This window comes from Cyprinodon tularosa, unplaced genomic scaffold (genome assembly GCF_016077235.1).
Source record: "Cyprinodon tularosa strain WSP-4 unplaced genomic scaffold, ASM1607723v1 ctg58, whole genome shotgun sequence".
Classification (NCBI taxonomy): Eukaryota; Metazoa; Chordata; class Actinopteri; order Cyprinodontiformes; family Cyprinodontidae; genus Cyprinodon; species Cyprinodon tularosa.
Genome location: NW_024039318.1, coordinates 1,511,360 through 1,537,861, shown reverse-complemented (window position 1 = coordinate 1,537,861; position 26,502 = coordinate 1,511,360). Strand labels below are relative to the sequence as shown.

General features: G+C 41.7%; 1 protein-coding gene across 2 annotated transcripts in view; it reads left to right on the top strand.

The window, feature by feature from the left end:
* Nucleotides 1–26,502, top strand: part of ppp1r37 (protein phosphatase 1, regulatory subunit 37) — a 61,217-nt gene that overhangs the window by 22,211 nt on the left and 12,504 nt on the right. For both annotated transcript variants that reach the window (XM_038306384.1, XM_038306383.1), the window contains exons 2-8: nt 1,971–2,068; nt 14,911–14,956; nt 17,115–17,215; nt 20,214–20,333; nt 22,611–22,761; nt 22,881–23,036; nt 24,696–24,808. In XM_038306384.1, coding sequence (XP_038162312.1) covers nt 1,971–2,068; nt 14,911–14,956; nt 17,115–17,215; nt 20,214–20,333; nt 22,611–22,761; nt 22,881–23,036; nt 24,696–24,808 — 785 coding nt within the window. The remainder of the gene's footprint in view (nt 1–1,970; nt 2,069–14,910; nt 14,957–17,114; nt 17,216–20,213; nt 20,334–22,610; nt 22,762–22,880; nt 23,037–24,695; nt 24,809–26,502) is intronic.

Here is a 26,502-nt window from a genome sequence, read left to right as displayed (position 1 = left end):
TGGGACGGAGGCATCATTATGGTTGTTGTTCACATTTCTTTCTGCTTTATAATTTGAACTTTTGTAAAGTTGAACTTGGTCTTGAAATGCACATAGCTGAAAGTGTACTGCTGCATTTACAATGAAATGGAGTTGTATGACGTAGTGTTGAGGAGGGCTTAATACGAGTGATGTATTCAAGAATACTTAACTTGAGAGGTGACTCAAGGCCTAGACCATTTCGTACACAACATTGCTGTAGTCATGATCTGATGGGGAAAATCTCCGTCCAGAAAATGCAAACCCTGTCTAGTTTTCCTGCATCCTGTTTGCTTTTCTTTTTAATTTTCTTCTTTTTTTTATTTTTTTTTTTATTTAACTTAACCAGTTCATTAGCACCCAGTCTGTTTAGGAATGTAAATGCAAATGTTTGGAACCATGGTTGGAATCTTTGTACAGGCTCTTTATTGTCTTGGCCTGGATTGTCCATTGCCAATTTATAAAAAAAAAACAGGAATTCTTCAAAGTTTCCAGAATTATAGTCTTCATTGCAGTTAAAATTTGAAAAGAATGTCACCCCTGATGACTCCGATGGTTTCGAAAACATAAACCCAGAGAGGAATTCAACTAAAAATGCTGAGACAGGACATAAGTCTTGAAAACGTGTTTTTAATGCTAACATCGGGTGCTCCAACACTACTGAATCAAACTGAAATAGCATATCCTCTGTTCCAGATTCAGCAGTGCGGATACTCTTGTCCATTTGGAAAAATTCTGCAATCAAAATAGGTTTTTTATTCAGACCAATTATTATGATATATTGTTTTAATAATTGTAAAAACAGGCATACAAATGTAGGTCTTGTATCGTAGACATAATGGATGGCAGCATTTGTGTCCAGAAGTCATTTTCAACCGAAGTAGAGGCTGATGAACTGAATGTAAGATGCAGTTATAAGAATAACTGCAGGAGAGAAAGGATAGCAGTGATGGATGCAGCTAAACAGTGAGGGAGACACGTTTCTCACCTCTGTGAAATCAAATTGCTGACCGCAGCAAAAGAGACGGGGTGCAAACATAGTCGTTCTCATTTGTTAGTGCAGTGATAGGTGAGCAGATCTCATAGTAACAGAAAATATAGTATCCAAATCAAAAGGCTTTTTTTCTTTAAGGGTATGTGTAAATGTACTGGCTTTCATGGCCCTCACTGCATGATAGCCTCACTCCATCAATCAGCAGACCCTCTCAGCCAGAACAGGGGCTTTAAATGTTGCCCAGTCATCTGACTGGAGTTAGCCTCTGCAACAGTCTGGGATGCCAACTGCACTTAACCCACGCAAAAACCAAGAACAATACCTCCTTTTTGCTGACTTAAGTAGGGGCACCCTGAAGGGGGGGTGATATTTTCTAAACCGTTGTGTCAGGAGAGTGCTCCCTCAGGCTGAGAGGCAAACAGGTCACAATATGTTAAAGTATTTTGATTGTGTTCCAGTCTAACACTCAAATTTTAAGAAGTTTGAGCCATCCAGGAATACTCGTGAGTTGTTGAGGAAAGATAAGCAGTAGGATGTGTTCAATGCTCTTAAGATTTTAAGTTTTCTTTTTTGTTTTGTTTTTCCTTAATATGTTATCACTTTTCTAAAAGAAATTGGAAACTAGTTACCAGTTATATGTACTGGGATTGCAGCTTTATAGCAGAGTGTGACCAGTAAGTAATTGGAAGGCTCAGAAAATTAATAGGTCCTGGTTAACCCTAATGATATAACTCCATCTGCCAGCAAGCAGTTTGCACTGCCTTGTTTCTGTTTCACTTTTATGTTGAAAACAGAATTTAACGTTGCTGCAAGATGTAGAAGAGCATTCAAATGTGCTTCAAACCTTCAGGAAGCCATGTGCTTTTAAAGCTTTTAAACACTGAAATCTGCACAAACAATGCAGCCATTTATCTCTCTGTGTGTTTAACCTTTTTCGCCTTTTTCTTGTGTTTTGCAGCTCAGAATGTGACGGTTGAGGAGATCATCTCCTCCTATAAGCAGGCCTGTCAGAAACTCAATTGTAAACCTATCTCCAAAGTGCTCAAACAAATACAGGTAAGAGTCGACACATGGGTGTTTAGCTACAATTTGCTTGTTTTTTATGTCCTAGACTTTGTAGAATTATTTGTTGTTTTTGATAGAAAATAATAAAGCCTGGAGCTTCTTAAACTTCCTCTTATTTTGGCTTAATTCACCCTGTTTTTTACTCATTTATGCAGTGATATTTTTTTTCCCCCTAAAAACATAATGAGCTCTAATATTTAATTTTTGTAAGCTGTTTAAGATGTTTTCACTCCACGCTGGGTTCCCATTTTTCACTTGTCATTCATGAAATATTTCATCGTGAGGGACTCTTTGGCCTCCCAACAGCAGATTTGGAGTTTTTTTTTACAAAGATCAAACCGTATCAGAAGATGCAGCATGACTGCCGTTGTGCCAGATATCTGATTGTTGCACCCCGCAGCTATTTTACAGATTTTAATCTCGCCTTTTGAAGTTTAATTCTGAAGCCATTAACAGGGTTATTCATTCATTACAGCATTAAGATCAGGTATTCCCAAACATTGTGATGTAATATATATTATTAAATACACAAATGGGAATGTCCCATGAAATAGATAAATGTACTATGAAATAATTAGATTTAACATTTAATTTTGTACCTGATATATATTTTAAATTGTAAGTGTACCATTAAATGTCTCATTAAAAGATTTAAATCAGGCATCCCCAAAGTCGGTCCTCGAGGGCCGCTGTCCTGCAAGTTTTAGATGTTTCTCTGCTCCAGCACAGCTGATTTTAATTGATAGTTGATTAACAGGCTTTTGCTCTACTGCAATCATCATAATCAGCTGTGCTAAAGCAGGGAAACCTCTAAAACCTGCAGGACAGCGGCCCTTGAGGACCGACTTTGGGGATGCCTGATTTAAATAAATTCAAAATGATATATTAAAATATTATTTAGAGAAAAAAAATAAATAGAATTACTTTAGTAGTACCGGTATGTATTTACAAAATGAATTTAGTTTGAACTAGTCATATGCAGTTGTAGGGGATCGTCTGTCTGCTGCATAGTTATTTTTGCCGTCACAAGCAGAAATGTTTTACTTGGTAATGAACTCAACCGAGATTTATGCATTACAGATAGCTCTATTGTTTCACATCATACAAGTTGATTCACCGACCTTGTGTGCTGTCATAGCACGCAGCTGGGATTACAAAACCCTGAGCACCATCCTTAAAATCTTATTACCTGGATCAGACCCCAGAAGATCACACAGTGCCCCTTGTAGGACTAACATTTGTGCCTGATTCTCCTGACTCCTTTATCTTCTGCCAACACACCCATTACACCCTGGCATCATTCAGTCACATGTTTTTTTAAAGATTCATGCCAGATCAGAATTAGTTTTTCCTTGATTGCATCTGATTTGTGATTGGAAGCTCAGGTTGTTTTGTTTCCTGTTTCTTTAGAAATAAGAACTGTAACCCTAATAGGTGTCAGTTTGATCCACTGTTGGTTTGAGTTTTCAAAGAAAACTGTTATAATCACCTTCATGTGTAATAACATGAGACTGAAGAGTACTGTATGTGATATTTAAGGGGTCAAAAAATACTGTGGCCAGAACCAAAGGTTTTGTTGTGTTTTTTTTGTTGTTTTTTTTGCTTTCTTTGTTTCTTTTTTTTAGTTTCTTGGTTGCAAGCTTACGACATGACATCTAAACCCCTAGTTCTTCACCCTTTTCCGAGGAAGCCTCTACATTGTTTGTTTGTATTGTTCTGCAGATCTTTTGCATTTGTGTGTGAATTGACGCACATGCTTCATTTCTATTACTATAGTTGGAGTTTCCTCATTTGGGAGTCGTTTCCTCTGGGTGTCAGACATGTTTTTGTAACAGACAAGGAGAGGAAACTGGGAATATATAGCACACGGGAAAAATGTTTTCCTATGTTTTTTTTTTTCCCCCCGCTCTGTTCTTCAACTATTTTAGTTTATATTACTGTCCTGTTAGGAGTAATGCCTCGTGATGGTAGAAATTTGATAAGTAACTTAGAAATCTGCTAGGTAGCCCTGCAGTTTTTAAATGTTCTCTAGCAAAATACCCATGTGATTTTTTTCCTTTTATATAATAGCAGCTTGGTACAGTAATGTGAATATCCACAAGCGGCTGAGATGATATCCCTAACTCTCAGCTGACTAGTCAAGTGGTGATCTTGTCGCAATGTTCAAATTTTCATCTGGGTATTTTTCTGATTTAACACCGACATTCAAAAGCTTTTAGCTATGGATGTGAAAAAGCAAAACAGTAAAGGGTTTTACAGTGCATGCTCTAAAGAGGCAAAACAATCAGTAGAAATTAATTATGCATCCCTGCACCATTGGGGTGATCACAGTCTGACAAGAGGTAGGTTAAAGTAGGAAAGATGGGAACTGATGTGATTGAATAAATGCATTGACATGGTTATTCAGATCCAAAGTATCCAACTAAATTACTTTGGAAAAGTAAAAATTCTAAACCAACTTTACTTATTTGCAGTTACCATCTACAGCCATATTTTGGCCAAACACTAGAGAGAGTGTTTACATCTAATTCAGCAAGAATTGCCAGGCTGTTTCAGATTTTGACCATTATTTAGTAATTTTTTTCACTGCATTACGACAAAGTTTGTCCAGTGTACAAGTTATCCATTTCTGCTTGGTCATCTTTGCTGTGACCAGGCTTATAAGCATAGCTGGCCAATGAGAGGGAGTTGGCGAAAGCTGCTCGGCTGTTTACTGTTTTCTTTTTCCCTCTAAATGCTTTCTTTATTTAGTCCCACTGAATTACTGCCAGTTGTGTTACAGGTGATTTTCCATATGACCACCCGGTGTGTGTGCTTGTTTATATGAGACTGTGTGTTTAGTATCTGCCTGTTGAATGTCTGCTGTACAGTTACTCCCACAGGGGTCTTAAAATTTGAGGCCTTGGAGGCCTTGTGTCACATTTCTCCCAATTTCCTTTTCCATTTGCAGCAAAGGTTTTACTGGTTTTTAAATGTGTGTGCAGGCATTTGTCCTCTGTAAATACTGCTGCTATTTATAACCAGCAAATGTTGGTTAATGAGATGCAACATTAAATCTGCATTAAGTCCTTGTTTATTAAAAGGTTGGGAGGTTTATTGACGGGTACATTTTTAGGTGTCTCTGATATTGCAGATCCCAAAATAACCCTTCAGTGTTTAAAACTAATGGAGTAAACATTTAGGCTCCTCTGTTAAATGGCAAATATGGCATGATGGAGAGTGATAAGTGTTGTTGAGTTTTGTCTCATTAACCTGCAGCTGTTCATATTCCATGTTAAAAACTCCCCTTTCTTATTACCTAAAACAGTTTTAGATGACATAGAAATGTACTTTGTGAAAGGCACTACTTTCAAATAAAAGACCAATTAATGTTCTGCACCTTTATCCATTTTAAACTAAGATACCATATATGCTGGGTTCCTAAAAGTTGAAAAGTTTCTGAAATTATTTTTGTGTTTTTAATTTCCAAAAGAAAAAAATAACATATAAAAATATTGAAATATTAATTGTCATTAAAGCTGAAGTCTGTAAGTTTTTAAAAATCACTTTTTTGTCATATTGGCTAAAACTGTCCCTATGCCCAGACAGCAGTACATGTGATATGTAACCTGTGAAAAAAACTGCTTCAATTGGTACCGCCTACTGTCTGTATTTCAATCTGGAAAGAATAATTCGGGACGAGTCAAAACAACCAATCACAGCCAGAGGAGCGTCTGATGGAGTGTCAATCACAGCTCACACACGCTGAACCCCCCCCCCCCCCCCCCCCCCCCCCCTGGTCGCATGCGGTAGCCGCGCAGATGCTGTGTGAGGGGTGGAGCTTGGAGGTGGGGCATGAGTGAAGCAGAGAGGGTGGGGGAGTGGAGTGAAACGAAAGTTACGACTGTAACTACGGTTCTATGAATCCCGGATGACCGCCAGAGGCGGTGCTTAAAGCACGAATGATCACTCTTGCGCATGCACAGGTCGAGAATCTTATACCAACATAGTCACATGTGACCCCCGGTGACACCGGTGTGCCTATATAGTCACGTGACAGCGACAGCTCAGTCCCTTAATCTTCTCGCGAACACACAATGATTCCGAGGGACCGAGCGCTCTGGCGGTCATCCGGGATTCATAGAACCGTAGTTACAGTCGTAACTTTCGTTCTATTTCATCCCTACTGACCGCCAGAGGCGGTGCTTAAAGCACGGATGACGATTACCAACAGAGTCCTGAGGAATCACACACAGAAACAACAACCCAAACATGCCCACCTCACTGGGAAGATGGCGTGCGCTGGGACAGGATCCCCTGCATTGGGTGAGGGGTGGCCAAGTTGACCCTGTAAAACCTAGCAAAGGTATTCGGGGATGACCAAGAGGCTGCTGAGCAAATAGCCTCCAGAGTGAGACCAGTCATAGCGGCCCATGACACACTGACACCCCTGGTGGAATGGCACCGTACACCAGCGGGGGGTTGGAGGCCCCGCTGAATGTACGCCTGTCCCACTACATCCACAATCCAACGCGCAAGGCGCTGTTTAGAAAGGGCCTGCCCCTTGCGGGGCCCCGCGTAGCAGACAAACAGATTATCTGCCTGTCGGAGAGAAGCTGTGAGACTGACATATGTCCTCAGTGCCCGAACAGGGCAGAGAAGCTCATCAGGCCCATCTGTATCAAGGCGAGCAAGCTGGAGGGGCACATTGTGGCTCGCGGGTGAAGCCACTTTAGGAAGAAACGCCGCATTAGGCCAAAGAGTAACACCCGAACCAGCCGGGTTCCAACGGCAGCAGGACTCGTGAACAGACAGTGCATGTAGTTCACTCACCCGTTTCGCCGAGGCCATGGCGAGGAGAAAAGCTGTCTTCTTCGACACACACTCAAGGCTTGCCCCCGCCAATGGTTCATAGGGAGGAGAGCGCAGGGCAGCGAGGACAATAGAAAGGTCCCACACCGGCACAACAGGGCGTGTGGGAGGGTGCAAACGCCGGGCACCCCTCAAAAACAAGGAAACGTCCTTGTTACGACCCACCGTCTCCCCACTCACCACCGAATGCCAGCAAGAGATGGCAGCCACATAGACTTTTAGAGTGGATGGAGAGCGACCTTGAGAAAGCAGTGCTTGAAGGAAGGTTAAAATAACAGAAACAGGACAGTGTACAGGGTCCTCACTTCTTTCCTGACACCAGCGGCTAAAAGCCTTCCACTTATGGGCGTACACCAGACGCGTGGAAGGGGCCCTGGCGTTAGTCATCGTGTGTCCGATGTCCCCGCCATACTCCGAGAAGGAAACGCCGGGCCCTGCAGTGGCCAGACCCAGAGTCGGAGGCGACTGGGATTGGGATGCAGGATCCGACCGTCCAGCTGTGACAGCAGGTCCTTCCTGCAGGGAAGAGGCATCGGAGAGCTGCAACAGAGCCTGTGCAGCATCGGAAACCAAGTCCTCCCTGGCCACCGGGGGGCCACCAGAAGGAGCTGATGTCCCTCCTGAAGGACCCTCAGGAGTGTTGGGCCTATCAGTGGAAGTGGCGGGAAGGCGTAGAGGAGTGCCCTCGGCCAGTCGTGCGACAGCGCGTCCTGACCTAGGGGACTGGCACTGTCCGACAGGGAGAACCACAGCGGGCAATGTGTCGTCTCTCGGGAAGCGAACAAATCTACGGCTGCTCTCCCGAACCTCTCCCAAATAGTTTCCACTACATCCGGGTGGAGCCTCCACTCCCCGGGTGGTGGACGCCCCCGGGATAGGATGTCGGCAGGAACATTCTGCACCCCCGGGATGTGGGTCGCCCTCAGGCTGGCAAAAAGAGGGGCTGCCCAGGTCAGAAGCTCCCGGGTCAGCCTCAGTAGCATCAAAGACCGTGTTCCCCCTTGATGGTTGATGTGAAAAACAACCGACGTGTTGTCCGACCGCACCAGGACATGCCTTCCCCGCAGGACCGGGAGGAAGTGCCGCAGCGCGCGGTGCACAGCCTCCAACTCCAGAGCGTTGATGTGGTGCCGCCTCTCTTGTGGAGACCATGTCCCCCGAGCGATCTGTCGCTGCCACAAGGCCCCCCATCCTGTGGTGGACGCGTCGGTAGAGACAACTTCCCAACGGGATGGCAGCAAACCCAGCGGAACTCCCCTTATCATGAATCCTGCCTCTCGCCACTGAGCCAGCGATACGAGGCATTGAGGGGACACCTGCAATTTCCTGTGACGGTGTGACGCACGAGAAGGATCCAGCCTCAGGCTGTTGAGCCACATCTGCAGTGGTCGCAGAGACAGCAGCCCTAGGGGCACTACAGTAGCGGCAGCTGTCAGCTTCCCCAGCAGACGGAGATAGAGAACAAAGGGGGGCGCCCGACCGGGAAGAAAGGCAGGCAGCATCTGCAGAATGCTCTCGACACACTGAGGCGATGGGCGAGCAGTCATGGAGAGAGAGTCCATCGTGATACCGAGAAACGTTACCTGCTGAGACGGAATCAGGTTGCTCTTCTGCCAGTTCACACAAAGACCCAATAGGTCCATGTGATCGAGCAAGGTGCGCGTGTCTGCAGCAGCTTGAGCTTCTGTGGGCGCACAGACGAGCCAGTCGTCCAAATAAGGCAGGATCTTCAACCCTCTGGCCTGCAGAGGACACAAGGCCGCGGCCATGCACCGAGTGAACACACGCGGGGACAGAGAGAGGCCGAACGGGAGAACCCTGAACTGAAAATGCCTGCCCTGAAATGCAAAGCGGAGAAAACGCCAATGCTGTGGTGCAATCGGGACATGAAAATATGCGTCCTTCAAATCGACCAAGGTGAACCAGTCGCCTGGGGAAATTGCCTGAAGCACGTCCCTGATGCTCAACATGTGGAAGGGGATGGACTTCATGTAGATTCAAACCCCTCAGGTCCAAAATTGGGCGGAGTCCCCCAGTCTTTTTGGGAATTAAAAAATACTTCGAGTAAAAGCCCCCTGGGTCCCGCAGGGGGTTGACGGGCAAAATAGCACCCTTGGCCAGCAAGGTGTCTATTTCTTGGCTCAGAGCCTGAGCTTTTACCTGGTCGCGAATCACCGTCATCCTGACTCGACCAGGGACAGGAGGGCGGCGGCGGAACTGTAGCGTGTAACCCCGGGTAAGTGTACACACCACCCATGGATCGGACACAAGAGCGGCCCAGCAACCGAGCTGCTCCGGGGTAAAGTGTCCCACCGCCGGTCCAGTGACGTCATCTCCGAGCCCCCCTGCCCTTCGGGGGGCGGGAGGGTTGCTGAGTTGCCCGCCCAGGTTGAGGAGCGACATTAGCTCGACCCCTCGGTGGATCGTAGTGGCCATGGGCAGGCCTGGCAGCAGGCCCTGCAGCAAACCGTGGCTGCCCCAAGCAAGGTGTAGTCCGGGCAGGACAAGCATATGACAGGGACACAGAGGCACTCCTAGTAGGACGCTGCGCTCGTCTGCGATGCAGACCGGCCAACTGTTGCCTGGTACGCGAGGCCTCGGCCGATCGTTCCAGGGCTGCAAGTGCAGCGGAGCCAAACAACTCCCCAGGAACAACTGGAGGCCCATCAGGGTCCTTCTACATGCCTCCGTCAGAGGAGACTGAGCCAGCCAGACCTGGCGACGTGCCTGAACAGGGGTAGACAGGACACGTCCAACCTCCCTCGACAGAAGAGCAAATGCATGGAGGGACGCATCCATCAGTCCTTGGGTAGGTGCGTCGATCGCGACGCCCTCCGAGGAAGCCGAGAGACCGAGTAATAAATGCGACAGGGAATTCCCAAGTCGCCCCAAACGAGCCCCAGAGTCATAGGCTCTACAGAGCAGATCGTCAGTGACACGGCACTGAGGACGAGGACACCTGGCATTGGCCCTCAAAGCCTCATCCAGCGCCACAATGAGGGAAGCTATGGCTGGCTCAACCGAAGGCATATGGCCCAAGCCAAGACTGGGCGCATCATGCATGGCCGCCAGTGCCCTGCCGTCAGAGGTCAGCCTCGAGAAGGCCTTAGTGTCTGTCCAACAGGCATGGAGCTCCTTCACATACTCTGCAGACGGGGGAACCATAAAGGACGCCCTAGCAGTAGGACGCCGAAAGAAAGCACTGGAAGCCGCAGGTTGGTCCTGTGGAGCATCCAGATGCAACCGGGCGAGGGCAGTTCTCAGAGCGCCCACTACAGAACCATCCTCCTCTGACTGAGAGCCAGAAGAGATATGTGAACCGGCTTCTGAGAGGAGTGAGCCGGAGTCAAATTGATCCCGAAAATCAGTGCCAGACGCTGCCAGGGAAATGGCATCATCTTCTAAAGCAGAGACTCCCGAACCAACGCTATGTCCTTGGTCAGGGTCTCCAGACATGTCAGCGCCACGCTCGCTCCTAAGGGACTCAAGCAACGCCTTCATCCCTTCTAGTTCAGAAGCGAACTGGGCCACCTGCCCAGATATGCCCTCCGGAACCCTGGGGCTCCTCTTGCTCCTCTTCCGTGGAGGCCCCATGGCCTCAGAAGACACACGTTTCACAGGCTGGCTGGCGCTTAGAAGGCCAGCCAAACGAGCGTTACGTATGGACAAAGGCAGGACAGAACAATTAGGGCATGCCGCATCAGTCAAGGCCTCTTCCAAATGATCCAGGCCCAAACAAGAGGGACACAGATCATGCCCATCCTCCAGCTGGAGAGGGGCCAAACAAGCTCTACAGCACGGCGCGTCCAACATGTCACGCTCACAGGGCTAGGTCAGGTCGAGCCGAATTCGCCACTCTTGACACTCACCGAGCGGACAGATCGGGAGACCCGGTCGAGCAGAGAACGCCACCAGGGGTTCCCCAGCAGCAAGGCCACAAGAGAACTAGCCAAGCACGTTAGCAAAGTAAAAGCAAGCCCGAAAACGGCTGCCACGGTAACAAAAGCAAGCCCGGAAGCGGCTGCCAAAGTGAACAAACAAAAAAAAGGCAAGCCCGAAAGCGGCTGCTACGGAAACAGAAAAGCAAGCCCGAAAGCGGCTGCCACAGAAAACAGAAAAAGCAAGCCTGAAAGCGGCTGCCACAGAAAACAGAAAAAGCAAGCCTGAAAGCGGCTGCTACAGTAAACAAAAAAGCAAGCCCGGAAACGGCTGCTACAGCAAAAAAGCAAGCCCGGAACGGCTGCCACGGTAAACAAAAAAGCAAGCCCGAAAACGGCTGCTACAGCAAACAAAAAAGCAAGCCCGAAAACGGCTGCTACAGCAAACAAAAAAGCAAGCCCGGAAACGGCTGCTACAGTAAACAAAAAAGCAAGCCCGAAAAACAGCTGCAACAGTAAACAAAAAAGCAAGCCTGAAAACGGCTGCTACAGTAAACAAGAAAGCAAGCCCGAAAAACAGCTGCTACAGTAAACAACAAGCTGGTCGGAGTCGGCTAACGCCGAGGCACCAGCAACAGGGAGTCACGGTGAGAACGCGTCCCCGTTCGCCGTCGATAAGAGAAAAAAACTTACCAGACGAAGAAACCAAGCTGTAAATAATGAAAAGCTTGCGCAGCCTCTGGAGGGCGAGATGAGCCTCGCAGCTCCGACCAAAGTCTCGAGGCTACCAGCGACAAGCAATCAGTGTCGTACCACCTGTTCAACCCGCATGCGAGAAGATGAAAAGGGACTGAGCTGTCGCTGTCACGTGACTATATAGGCACACCGGTGTCACCGGGGGTCACACGTGACTATGTTGGTATAAGATTCTCGACCTGTGCATGCGCAAGAGTGATCATTCGTGCTTTAAGCACCGCCTCTGGCGGTCAGTAGGGATGAAATAGAACCTGTTTTTCTTCAAATTTTCAGTCGAAGTCTGCTCTCTTCTCAATGTTACAGACTGCAGCTTTAACTGTGAAAAAATTATTTTCAGCCTTACAAATATGTAGGAACCAAAGATAGACCAATGGTTTAGATTAATAGGGCTGTTAATAATTTTTGGCTTGTACTGTTTGTTTTTGGTATTCTTTTTGTCCGCATTTGCCAATAGGTGTATGATTTGGCCAGATTATTTGTGCATTCATTTTTTTTTCGATCTTTGCTGCTCTCTCCATTATTAATGTTTTGATTTATTACACGATTTTATTTTTTTATTTATTTTTTTAATTGAGACTTGTTTAACATTTGTTATCAATATGTCAATTTATTATGTAATTTTAGGAGGAAAAAGCAATGTTGGCTTTAGGAATCGTTCCCAAAAAATCGCCAGAACATATCTGAGATCAATTAGACTGATGTCTGTATCGGCTTCTGCCTTAAAATAAAAATTGTATTGGTCGACCTCTAGGAGGAACTCTGCATATAGTGTAGCAATGAAGACTAATGACAATGGACAGAAAATGTTGCTCTTTGTAAGTTCACCCACAGCACCCGCTCTCATGAAGGGATCCGTGATGTGTCGCGCTCTATTTTAGGGTCTAGGAAAGCTTACAGGGAGAAATTTTTCTCAGCTCTGGTCATTGTTCCCAACATGCACCAATATTCTGGTTGCTAGGCAGGAAAATCACCTGATATGTAAATCTCCCTCTCTTCAATGACTTCAAAGGTCACCAGAAACTACTTGTGTTATACATACCCTATTATATAAGTTATTTCATATCATTTTGTTGGTGTAACGATGGCTCTGCTTTGCAGATGGGGTATTTTCCGAATAACGTTGTGAGTTTGGAACCAGTTGAGTCATGCAAGAGGCCATGAACTCATCACATTCAGGCACAGCAGTGGGACAGGGGTTATGGAGTTCATTCTGAATGGACAGGGCAATAATCAAGAGACTGGGATTTGCTGGTGCATAGTTTTGAGAGCAGTACACTGTGTGTTTTTGTATGTGCTGGTTGGATGTATCAGCACGGCAAGAGCTTCAGTACCACCTTTCGATCAATGCTGATGCTGAGTCCTTTTACAGACTGGGACCAAAGTGAACTATAGATATGTGAATTCAAAGACTTAACTTTATTTTGCTTTTCCAACACTGAGGCTAAAACCCTTTAGATGCTTATATTGTGCGACATCAGAGCTCAGCTGAGGTGCAGGCAGCACACCACTGACCATGCTGTTTCTTGCCTTGCGTTTAGCATCAGTTTGGTTTGATTTCTGCGCTGCCTGATTAAATCTGCTCACCCTTTAAGAAGGATAAAATCCATATGACAGTGTGCAGTGTGTGGACTGATCATTGCAAGCTTTCCGTAAAAGTTTTTAAAAATCCACCGGACTTGGTTTCCAAGATTTGAAGACATTTCGTCACCTCTCCAGGAAGCTTTCTCAATTCAAATGTCTGGATCCGCAGTGAGTTTGAGTCTTTATATAGACAAGGCCTTGTATTGCTTGGAAACATGCAAATGGAAACCGATGAGTGGGTCGTTTGGTTCAATTGTTAGCCTGCAAACTAATCTGAGACTTTAAATGGAGCGTTCGAGTGTTGGCCTAGTGGTTAGAGCAGTGTGCTTGTACCAGGTTCGATCCCCACAGCCTCCACTCTGGGTTCCTGAGCAAAACCCTTAACTCCTGACTGCTCCCTGGGCGCCAAACAATGGCAGCCCACTAATCCCCAAGGGGATAGGTCAAAATGCAGAGGACGAGTTTCCCCATTGTGGGACAATAAAGGGATTTACATTATTTGCATCACATTACATTCAATCAACCTGAAGGTGTTTAAATCTATCAGTAAGCATACATGCCAGAAAGTAAACGGTGTGTTTTTCCTCATAACTGGTAAATGTACAGTAGGCATCATGACTTTTCCCACTATATAGCCTCATTTTGATGTGACATGTTATATTTTCTTTGAGTGAGGTTAAAGATCAAAATGTATAATAATGTATGCTTCTAAAGAAATACACGGTGCATTAGTCAGGGCCTAAAGTAAATTTTGTTTTTTGTTTTGTTTTTTTATACTGTGCTTAGTTTTATTTTAATGTTGCCATTTTTACTGTCACACAATGTAATGACTTAAAATACACCCCAGGAGCAGCTTCTATCCCAAACATTAAGAGATTCTTTACCATCACAGCTAGTAAATAAGATTTAAGAGCCACAATAAAGGATTTATTAATATGAAGCCCAGGGAATTAAATTACTTATTATTGTATTTTTTTAAAAGAAATAAGGCTTTGAAAAGGGAAAAAAAATGTAATTTTTTTATTTTTATTTTGTAGAATGAGGCAGGCAGAGTGAACCACCATAAGTATGATTGATAGAGCTAAAACAAAAACTTTAAATTACTTTGAAAAGCTTTGTTCTGTTGCCTTTGTAAATAACATTTTCTGCCCAGTTTTGTTAGAGCCGTTGTGTAGGGAGCAAAGAGCCCTGCATAGTTCTTGAGCTGCAGATTTCAGACTCCTGTTCTGATGGTTTTACAGCAACTCTGTTGGTTTAAGTCTAGTTTCACTCTTACATTCACGTTGGTCTTGTTATGACAAAAATCATCCTACGCACTTTATTAGGTTTTCTTACAATAAACAATGACAATGAGAGGCTTGTAAGTTTAATGTTGCCAATAAAGTGTTAATTTCATTCTTTTTTTTGTGCTCTCTACTACTTTTACAGTAGAATAGTAGATACATAAGAACACTGCACAGAATGGAGAGAATAATTAACATAATCTGAAAACTTGTCCTAGTATCCCACCTGTACTGGACAGCAGGAATGGCCTAGCTCCGCATGTGATTCGCTGTTCCTTCTAAACTTCTTTCACTGGGACTTGGCTGCCTTGACCCAAAGATTGCACCACTGGTTTATCTTTGATTGTCTAAGAACTATGATGCATTGCTTTTGTCGATTCGATTGAATTTCTTCTTGCATGACGTCAAACTTTCATCATGTGAAAAGCAAAGTCTGCTTTAGCAGGCTAACAGGTTCTGACCATGTTCCTTTTTATTTCTGTAGGAACTGAAAGACCTGACTCAGCGAAACGAGTGCTTGGATCTGAAAGGTAAGCACAAAGAAATGCACATTACACAGCGTGTTGAACTAATTACTCTCTCAATGATTATAAGTGGAGGAAATGTGTTGTTTTGTTTCAATTCATTGAGGTTTAAAGGCAGTGGTTCATGCTTAGCCTAACTGTAGCGGTTAAAGCAGGATGAGGTTTTTACATTGCACTAGTTTTCCCATCATGAATGTCTCTATTTTACCCTCAGACTTGCAGTCTGAGATCTGCCTTTTGTGTTCTTGTGCAATGTCTTCACATTTTGAACTTAAAGTGAACCTGCTGGGACAGCCACTGTGGGATTAACTAGAAACTATGTTGAATGTTTTCTATCCATGAGCGACGATGGGCCCCATATTGTTTGGCCAGATAGAAATGGCTGCAATAACCTTTCAGAGAAAATGTGCAGAAACTAGAGATGCACCAAAAGAATTTTGGGCAGAAATACACTTTCTGATATTTATTTGAACTGACAATAACATATCATTATTATTCCAATTACTCTTGAACAGATTTATTAAAAAAATGAACAAATAAATGGCACTGGAAATGTTTTTATTGCCTTTCTATGATTAGTGTTGATGATTTTTTTTTATCAGGGGTAAAGCCACACTAGACCAGCCACTGTTTAACTGTTTCAATAAGATTTTTTTAAAACAATATAATGAATATGCATTTGAGGGATTTTTTATGTCATTATTATCCTATATTTGTAATGAGCATTTCTAAAACAGTCTCGGTCTCCCTGAATGTTCCGTAACTGACAGACACATTGAAAGCATCAATTTAGAACAACTTCGCTGTTCCCCATGTAGCCTTTCTGATGTCGGTTGAAAGTTTTGCTCTCTTTGAGCCCAAATGAACTGCAGATACAACTGTAGAAAATCGAGTACTCTTATAAATCCCTTTTAATCTCTGTTCTTCCATCAACTTTGTTAAACACCTGACTCGTCCTGATAAAACTGTCCTCATTCAGTTACATCTTTAACACAATGGACCATTTTTATCAGCTTGCCCGGTTAGTACTTTGTCTGGTGTCTTTATGTTTGATAATGATCAGGTGTTTAATTTTTCCGACCGCTTAATTATCGTTCTACTGACCTACTGACCTTCCTCTGACAGACTTACTTCTTTGCAGCCTTCTAGATTCTGTAATCATAAAAGTCCCAATGTTATATTTTTTATCCCCAATTATACTTTATTGTTAACCTGGAATAATCTAAAACGTCTAATGCTATGTTCACACCGCAAGCAGCAAGAGCAGCAAAAACGCGCGTGCTGCTTCATTTTTGATGCTTGTACAAGTTTAGTACTGACGTGCGGCTGAAGCAGCTTTGCTGCTCTGGCTGCGCAGTGGAAAAAGTGGGTCTGATGCGCTTTGGGCGGAGCTACTCTATCTTTTCTTTGCCTGTAACAATGGCAGCTATATATGCTGTGATCAGTGGGTAAAAAGTAGTTTTAATATGTTTTTGTGATAAATTCCACCTGAAATCTTAATCTGTGCAGTCAGTTCATCCAGATTACCATCCTGCCTTCAAATATTATTTCGCCGTCAGAGCCGCTCAGACCCCCACATACCGGCGGTGCGCTGTCAGTACGAATCCCATTCAACATTCAACAGCAGCTTCAGCTTCTTTCTTCACGGTTTGCCATGCTGGAAGGCGTTTTTCATGTATGTAATCCAAACTGCAGGCAACAGGATAACATGTTCTGCAGGCAGATTTCGGCATTTTATGTTAATTTAGGCATTAATAAACTGTTTCAGTGGAGTGATCATAGTGATCTATATCAGCGGTGATGTGTCTCTCTCCCTGCCAGCTCCCAGATCAGCTTCTCTGATTGGTTGATGTGGCACATCAAGCAGCAAACGTTCAATTTTTCCAACTCCAGCAGCAGCTACATTTGCAGCGTGTCAGATGCTCAGAAGCTCATGACACGCTGCTCAGACAAGCTGCTCCTGCTGCCCAAAATGCGCTGCGGCATGTTTTGCTGCGCCTTGATGCGCGTTAACCATTGACTTTGCATATAAACTAGCTGCTCCTCCTGCCTCTGCTGCTTTAGGTCTGAACGTAGCATTAATCTAAAAGGTTGTACATTTCACAGTGACTTAACCTAGATTAAGTGTTCTGCACTTCAATTCTTCCTTATGTGTCGTCATCAGGTGAGAAGCTGGACTACAAAGCATGTGAGTCTCTGGAGGAGATTTTGAAGAGAGTCAAGTTTAAAGTGATAGACCTGGAGCAGACCAACCTGGATGAAGATGTAAGATGAATAAAGCCACACTTGTCTTTTTAATGCTATTTTCCACATTCAGTCTGTTTTCCTTTCCAATTTTACAATCTAGCAGGTTTTATAATGTTTTTCATGGTTTGCTCTGACTATCCCAGAAGTTGATCTTTGTACACTATAAATGTTTGAGCTAAAAACATTGACTGATGGTCTGTGCTGCAGCGTGGAGGACTGAGAACAGATCCTGTCATTCTACTTTTACTGTATAGTAATTACTAATTACTAAAGTCAGTCACTTGGACTAAAGCATCAAGTTCCCGTGATGCGATGGGTTGATATACTACTACCCAAAATCAGTTAAACTGATCAGTTGTGATATTCATGCACTTTGTGTCTTTAGGTTTCAATTAAAAATCTGGGAGGAACTTTAAATAAAATGCACACAAGCATATTTGCCGGCATAGTTCCTTTCTATCTTTTTCATTTATTATGCGGAGTAACTTGATTGGTTTTATCAGCTTGGGTTTTTGTCTGTCATTTCCTTTTTTTTCCCTCTGCATTTTATTGTCATTACACTGAATGCATGTGATGGTAGCTTTTCATTCTTGGCTAAGCTAAAGTAACTGTAAAAATATCCCTCTCCCTCATCCAGGGTACGGTGAACCCAGCCTGATGGGACATTGGCAGATAAAAAAAAAAAAAAAACTTTTTAGGATTTTTTTCTATATGATCTGGAGACATGATTCACTGTTCTTCTGGAAATCTGAATTGTTTCCTTAAAAATATATATTGATCTCCAGGTGCCCCCTTAAAAGTTACACATTTTTAATAGAGTTCATACCTAAAGAGCTGTAATTAAGCTCACAGATGCTTGTTTAATTTAGTATCGTTCCCCTTGTAATAAACAGTTTCTGGACCTACAGTTTTAATGAATTATACTGCTTATGCTTCTTTTTAACATGTTAAGATTCAACCGTCACAGCATCCCAAAAGAACAACTTCGCATTTATAGAAAGAGTATCTGTGAGTCATTAACTTAGTCACTGTAGCCAAATGTCTCGCTTTGGGCTCTGATAAAATGATCTATGAAAAGGAAAATTACAGGAAAGGAACTGCTGGTTTAGCTCATTTTTTAAGGAATGGGATTAAATCATGTACTGAGAGAAGGGATTGATTTTTTTCTGAAATGGGAGACAGATATAAAGAGGATGGTTTAGTTTGGCAGAGGGAAGTATCTGCACAGTGGCTTCAAGCTGGGAGGGTTTTGGGAGGATGAAAGAAGTTTGGGGGAGATGCTTTAAGACATGTGGAGAAGCAGGCATGAGGAGTGTGATCACACGGTGGTTTTTATTAGACTAGATGTGACTCATCTTCCCCCACCCTGTAGATAAACACATGTGTATACTCAACCATGTCTCCTAGTATAAACACACACACCAAAAGGCAAAAGGTTAGGAAACATTATGCATTTTCCAGCTTATCCATCCTCTGCAGTAAATACAGGGCACACTTCATTTTCTTAAGCTTTGCTAATATTTAATTGAAAGGACAAATAATAACATTACACAAAAGTTAACAGAAATCTTAATTTTATCCTAACCGATGTTGAAACTTGAAATGAAGCTGCTAGTTTTTGGATCGGTTACTAATTAAGCTTAAATAAAAGATTTGTTAGGAAGAATCAATCAGGGTGCATTTCTAAAGAATCGGATAAGGGGTGAACAGATTGTATTTTTCCAACTGATAATCCATATTTTCTTTACTAAAAAACACTAAGGTGTTAAAAGGTCACAATACACCTTTAAAGCTATGTCTTCTTTTATTGAACAGCATTGAAAATTACTCTTAAACTACTACAAACGTGTCTTGACTGCAAATAAGTCAGTGCTCTCAAATATAAAGTTTTTTGAAAATTGCAAGAGTGTTTTTAAAACCTTTTAGGCAGTAGATAGGATTTGTGGATGTGTCTCACTTTTTTGGACAATCATTGATCATTCTGTGCACCCATAGATCAGAGGTTATTTTACCTCTATCTATTAAATCCATCAAGTTAATAAATACTACAGTATGTACTTTGATGCACTTTTTAGGGTATATTTATTTTGATAAAAGTTAGGGGAGCATAATTTGGTATCATTATAATTAAACTGCTATCTCTACTAAGCAAGCTGCAAGTTGCATAGTATGTGAAGCTGCAGGTCAGACTGCTTAAGATGAAACTTAATGTTCTTTTGCTATTAAATTGTGTGTTTTTTCTTTTAAATAAGAATGCAGTTTCCTTTTTTTTCCCTGCTTTTTTTTATTGTCATTACACTGTCACAAGTACAGAGCAATGAAATTCACTCTCTGTATTTAACCCATCCCGTTGGGGAGCGTTATATATTTCTGCATAAAAAGCTAAACAATTTTCACATTAGTGTTTTATTTCCTATTAACATACAAAGATTTTTGGTGAATCTGAATAATATAGCAAATCATTTTAATACCTTCTGAAATTAATTGATGTTTTTATTTGCTTTTTTTTTCTGTTTTCAAAATAATTAAAAAAGTTATGGACCTACATACATTTTCAGAGAAGGTGCATATTCTGGTTACAGTTTGGTGATGATAAAGATCACCATCTGGATCCAGGATTTTTTGTTTGAAAGCTTCTGTTAATACAGGTATCAGCTTAAGTTGAAAATTATAATATTTCAGGGGAAATTAGCTACTTGGTTAAGGTTTGCTCTCAGAGTACTTTTTTTCTTTAATATGAGGAACGATTTGTTAGACATATTTTGATTAATCTTCAACTACTTTGAATTGAGGATTTTTTGTTTCTGTTATATCATGGTCAATAAAACCAGCCTATAGCAAAGAAAACCCTAACACTTTTAAAGAGATCACACACCTTAAATTTCTCACCTGTACAAGGGAACTGTTAGAAATCTCATTTAGCTTGTATAAAGACATTTGGTGTTATAAACTACTTAAAACCTATTAAATATTTTCTTTGACTTTTTTTTTATTTCTTCGCATTTATTGTTCTCAGGGTGCTTCAGCTCTATTTGACATGATTGAATATTATGAATCAGCCACACATCTCAACATCTCCTTCAACAAGCATATCGGCACACGAGGATGGCAGGCCGCTGCTCACATGATGAGAAAGGTGAGATTGTTTTTGCTATCCACGGACTCATTGATAATGAGATAAATACATTTGTATATCCTTACATGCACTATATTTACAAAGGAATATATTTAAGATAAATTTAAACATCTGGGTTTTTCTGATTTTTATCTTGTGACCTCATGTATTTTACCATTACAAACCCTCACCAGGTTTGCTCCCACTGTAGCTGGTATTTTGGCCCATTCCTCTAATCAGATATCCACAAATTTTCCCTGGGGTTGAGGTTTGGTAACCGGAGCTACTCCAAGAGCTTGAATTGATTTTTATGGAGCTGTTCTTGGTTTCTTAAGCAGTGTGTTTTGGATCATTGTGATGCAGGAAGAAGCAGCCATGTTATATCTTCAATTCTCTGGAAGCAGGATTTTGCTTAAAATCTCATAATACACGATCCCCTTCATTCTTGCTTTAACGCTGTTCAGTTTTGATGTCCCTTTTGCAGATAAACAGCCCCAAAGCATGATGTTTCCACCACCATGCAGCCCAATAGGTTTGGTGTTCTTGGGATTCAACTCAAGTATTCCTCCCTCTTCCAAACACAAAGAGTTTAGTTTGGGCCAAAAAATTCTGCTTTGGTTTTATCGAACCACATATTTTCCAAATCTTGTTGTGGATCATCTATATGCTCTCTGCGTAAACCTCAGATGGACATCTGCTGGTTTAAGGAGGAGGACACGCCTGGCACTACATAATTTAGGTCCCTCTGTGCGTAGTGTGTTATTGATGGCAGCCGTTGTTCCTTTGGTCCCAGATCCCTACAAATCATTCATCAGGTCCCTCTGTGTACTTCTGTAATTTGGCCCGCTGTTGTCGTCATTATTTTGACTCCGACAGATGAGATCTTGCGTTGGGGCTCCAGATTGAAGGAGATTGTAAATGGTCTTAGGTGTCTTCTGTTTTCTTCCCATTACTCCTACAGTTGATTTCTTCACTCCAATCTGCTCACCTATCGTAGATTCAGTCTTCCCAGTCTGATGCAGGTCTACAATTGTCTTCCTGGGGTCTTTTCACAGACACTTGGTTTTAGTTATGGTAGAGTTTGCAGTCTCTCTGTTAAAGGCTCTGAACAGACTTTAAACAGGTGACGCAGCCTCTTAAAAAAGAAGTTACAGGTCTGTGAGAGGCAGACATCTTGCTTGTCTGTAGATGACCAAATACATTTTCTCCACCGTTATTTACAAACAAATTCTCTAAAAACAATCCTTAACTGTCATTTCCTCTTTTTTTCCCCCCTGCGTTTTATTGTCATTACACTCTCACAAGTACAGCGCAACAAAATTTGCTCTCTGCATTTAACCCATCCGCTTGGGGAGCTGTGGGCTGCCATTTGCGGCGCCTGTGGAGCAGTGCAGTGGTTAAGGGTCTTGCTCAGGGACCCAGAGCAGCAGTCTTTTTTTTTTTTTTTTTTTTTTCTAATTTTGTCCCTCAGAGTTGAACTGTACTTGTAATGACAATTACAAACCTCTGTGGCCTTCCAAAGTAGGACAATAATTATTGGTTGACTAAATGCTTCCTTGCCTTACTGTATGTTAGCTTTATTTGTTAGGGAAAAAATTTTACTTGTACAAGTTTCTTAACTTCTAGTACTGTACTATACCCCTCTTTCCAATAATCACATAAGAAGTCCAATGCCTATGATAAATCCTTTTGCAGGCTTTGCAAATAAAATACATGATTTTTTTTATATAACCAGTAAACACAGTCTAACGTTTCACAATTCATATGCAACTACTAGTGTCCAATATTTATCTTAGCTTTCATAAAATAATAAAAACTACGAGTACATTCTTTTTCTACAGGACCGATCAAGTTTTTCTTTATTCAAATATTTATGACACTGTCTAAACCCCCCCCCTCTTGTTCAGCATTAATGATATGTGATGTAGACATATAATGGTGTTTGTAATCACAACTTTAGTAGGATGATGGCGACGTGTTGGATTTCAGATTATTAATGATGAAATGGCTAAAGACTCCACACATACGCTCTTATTTCATAGATATTAATCAACTAATGGGGGAAATCGTTTTGCATGAATCCATGTTTGAGACTAAACCTTGGATTAAATGGGAAACAACATAAATTAGGTTTATATAAAAAGGATACGTAGGATTTTTTTATAGTGTTAAGAAAAGGAGAATTTCTCTGTATCAGCTGGAGATGTGAAGGTTTGTAATATCAGTTACTGCAGTAGAGAAGACTCATGTGTATAGTTTATCCGCCTAGCAATGCCTCTGTTATCATTTCCTCCTCAGACGAGCTCTCTTCAGTACCTGGATGCCCGTAACACTCCTCTGCTGGACCATTCGGCTCCTTTTGTTGCCCGAGCTCTCCGGATCAGTGGCAGCTTGGTGGTCCTCCACCTGGAGAATGCTGGTTTGTCTGGCAGGCCGCTCATGTTACTAGGTAAGACGGACAGAGCACTGGGAGCTTCTTTTTGTCCTCTCCGAATTAACTGAAATGTGATCCTTCTGTTTATCCCTGTGGCCATCTTGCTTTGCTTCACACACGTTCTTTTCTGTCAGCCACGGCTCTGAAGATGAATATGAATCTGCGGGAGCTGTACCTGGCTGACAACAAACTCAATGGCCTTCAGGATCCTGCTCAGCTTGGCAGCCTGCTCAAGTTTAACTGCAACATTCAGATTCTAGACCTGCGCAATAATCACATCCTAGACTCTGGTATGCAACTCTAGACATAACTGTGTAGAATTGTGATGTGTGAACTATGATTATAGTGCTTCATATTTTTTCACCTTATTTGTCAAAGTGTTTGTCACATTGCAACCAAGGACTTCAATTTATTTTATTGGGATGTCATGTGATCAACCAGCAAAGTATCATTTATACTACTAACACACAATGCTAATGGGATTAAATTAGGATTAGGATTTTTTCAAAAGTTCTGAAAAGCAGTGTATTTTATATCCAACTATCATTACTCTGATACTCTTAAACAAATATCCTCCTTTTATGAGTCACTTTGTTAAAAAATAGAAAACCAGCCCATCTGTCTATAGCTTAGTCATAAAATAAATCCAGCTGTTCTAAAAAGATTTCAGAGGTTTGTTTGAGAATATTGGTAAACAAACAACATCATAAAGACAGAAGAGCACAACAGACAAGTTAGGGAGGAACTTGTAAAGAATTTCAAAGGAGAGGGAGGTTCTCAAATAATATCTCAAATAGAAAATTATTGAAATCGTCAAATATACTGGAGAGGTGGAAAAAACAATATGTGATGTTTCGTCATAGAAGAGAGCATCAGCAAAGCTGCAAAGATATGGAAAATCTAGGACATTTAGTCCGTCGCACTACACTTGCAAAGTTAAGTATTCCTACCAGAATATCTAAGTATGTCATAAACCCCAAGATCACACAATAAGAGCCTGATTATATTATATAACACAAAATAGTTTGTAAGTAAACACAGAGATGGTAAATAGAGACAATTCTAAACTATACCCCCAAATATTGGATGCATTTAACTTTGACATAGTCTTCCACTGCTTTTATAACTAATGACACCCTGGCCTCTCCGCTGGAAATTCAAAGGCCCCTTTTTCTCTAACATGTTCTAAACGCCACAGACGTCAGAGATCAGATACCAAATCAGATCCAGTGTCAATTTTCTGGCCATGAGAAAAACAAAATTGGAAAATGAACCGTTTCCTGATTTCCAAATACAACAAAAACAAACAATGTGCCAATTTTTGTTGTTTTCTTTAAAGATCCCAAATTAGAAAAAAAAAGAAGGACCTGCTATCTGTTTTTCAATTCCAAAAGGAAAAATTAAAATTTTAAATAATGAATTTAGACTTCTTTACCTCCTGATTCAGCTCCCCCCTCTGTTGTGTTTTGGTAGTGACCCAGAAATAGTGGTAACACTAACATAGAGAGACATGGCACCATTTGTTCAGAACTATGTATTCATAGTTATTATTCCCAATTTGGGGATTTCTTTGTCGATACATAAATACATTCTATTGAAATAAAAAGCTATAAAGATCTGATGGTCTGCCTTGAGACTCATGCGTTACTTCCTGGTCCAGAGCAGTACTGTACAATTATTGCAATATTGTAGCAGTTTCCATAAGGCATATTAATGTACTAGAATGGTTCAGACCTAAATGCTGGTGACCCAGGGAGCTGATTATAAATGTTTACCCCACTGTTCTAAGTGATTTGTTAAAAGGCTTGAAACCAACATTTCATTGACCTTCCTCTTCACTTAAAAACTTTTTATCACCTAAAATAAAACCAAAATAAATTGAAATTTTGGTTATAAGTAAAAAAAAAAAGAATGATTTTTAAGTTACTTTGATTTGTTTGTTGTCTCAGGTCTGGCCTTCTTGTGTGAAGGACTGAAGGAGCAAAGGAAAGGTCTCGTCACTTTGGTGCTATGGAACAACCAGCTAACACACATTGGCATGGGCTACCTCGCTGCTGCACTGGTACATTACACACAACACTTCGCCATGATACAAAATAATACTGTATAGTGTTTCACCTGTATTTATTTTTATACTGCAAATAAGGTTTATTAGGGAAAATCGACAAACCAGCAGCTTTTTGCAATAAACAAACTAAAGATTTAGTTTAATTTGGCTCAATGTGTCTAAAGGTATTAGTATTTTGTCCAAATTAAACATAGTTACTAAATTTGGTGACTTCTGGAAAATTATTAAAAATGACAAAAACTTTTTGTACTTAGTGGAGCAACCTTTATACATTATAACTAAGCTTTTTTTTGAGAGAGGTAAAGTCATTCATCTCTAATGACCACTGTAATATCTTTCATGAGTTTTTTTAAACAAAGGCTCAGTGGACCTTAAGATACTCATTGATTTTTGTCCAGTTTGAAGGTCCACCCATTTCAAAGCTGCACCTTCCTGACAGACAGCGGCCAAATTTCTCCAGGACTTCCTTTTGCATGATTGCATCCATCTTGCCCTCCACATTCTGCAGGTTTCCAATGTTGGAGAAGGCAAAGCAGTGCCAGAGCATTACTAAGCCTACTGCCCTAATCCAATGTAGGCATGGTGCTCTTTACAGAGCATACTTCATTGTTCCTTCTCAAGTTTTACTTCTGATCAGTATAAAAATTTCTAGAACTCAGGATTATTCTTTAGAAACAGACATTCTCCACATCGCCACAAACTTCTGATATTAGTTCCATTTTCTGAGTAATGCTTTTTCATGGGATGTGTTTATTACAAATGTCTGAACATGTTTTAGTGTTTGAGTTAAATAGTCTAACATGCAAGATTATTTATTAACATCATTACCTTTGGTAAAACATTAACATCTGATAACCAGTTTATTTAGCAGCATTAGGCCTCAAACTTGGCAGAAACTCAATGTTTATTGTGTTTCAAGACTTGATTTGTTCAAAAAAATTGCATTTAAGTTATTTAAAGTTTGAAAAATCCTAACAACAGTTTGACCAAAAAGGTTCCTCTTAATCATGACTTTGTAAGACTGATTCCTTGCCTTTACTTTCTGCTAAAGAAGTAACCCTCTGGTTCGTTTCTGTAATGTCTAGAGTGCCTGCTGTTTTAATCATACCTGTATATCACTGTATATTCACTTTCAATTCAGTTTATTTATATAGTGCCAAATTCACAACACATGTCATCTCAAGGCACTTTACAGTTCAACCAGATCATACAGTCAAATTGATTCAAAGTTTTCTATCTAAGGAAAACCAGTTGATTGCATTGACTCATTATATATATCACCGCTGATCTGAATAGTTGTTCCTTCCTAAGTCATCATAAAGGCAAATAACATTTACTGCTGCTGGATCTCCCTAAGTAAATATGTGAGTGAAGGTTTTATTCATGCTGCTTTCTACTACATGAGTAGGCGGATGATTGAACACATTGTAAAGCCCTTTGGAGTCCTCAGTTCAATTCAACTCAGTTCAGTTTATTTTTATGGCGCCAATTCACAACACGTCATCTCAAGGCACTTTACAGTTCACCAGATCATCCAGTCAAATTGATCCAAAGTTTTCTATCTAAGAAAAACCAGTTGATTGCATCGACTCATTGACTCCAATGCAATGCCTCAAGCTAAGCATGCTTGTAGCGACAGTGGAGAGGAAAAACTTCCTTTAAACAGGAAGAAACCTCCAGCAGAACCA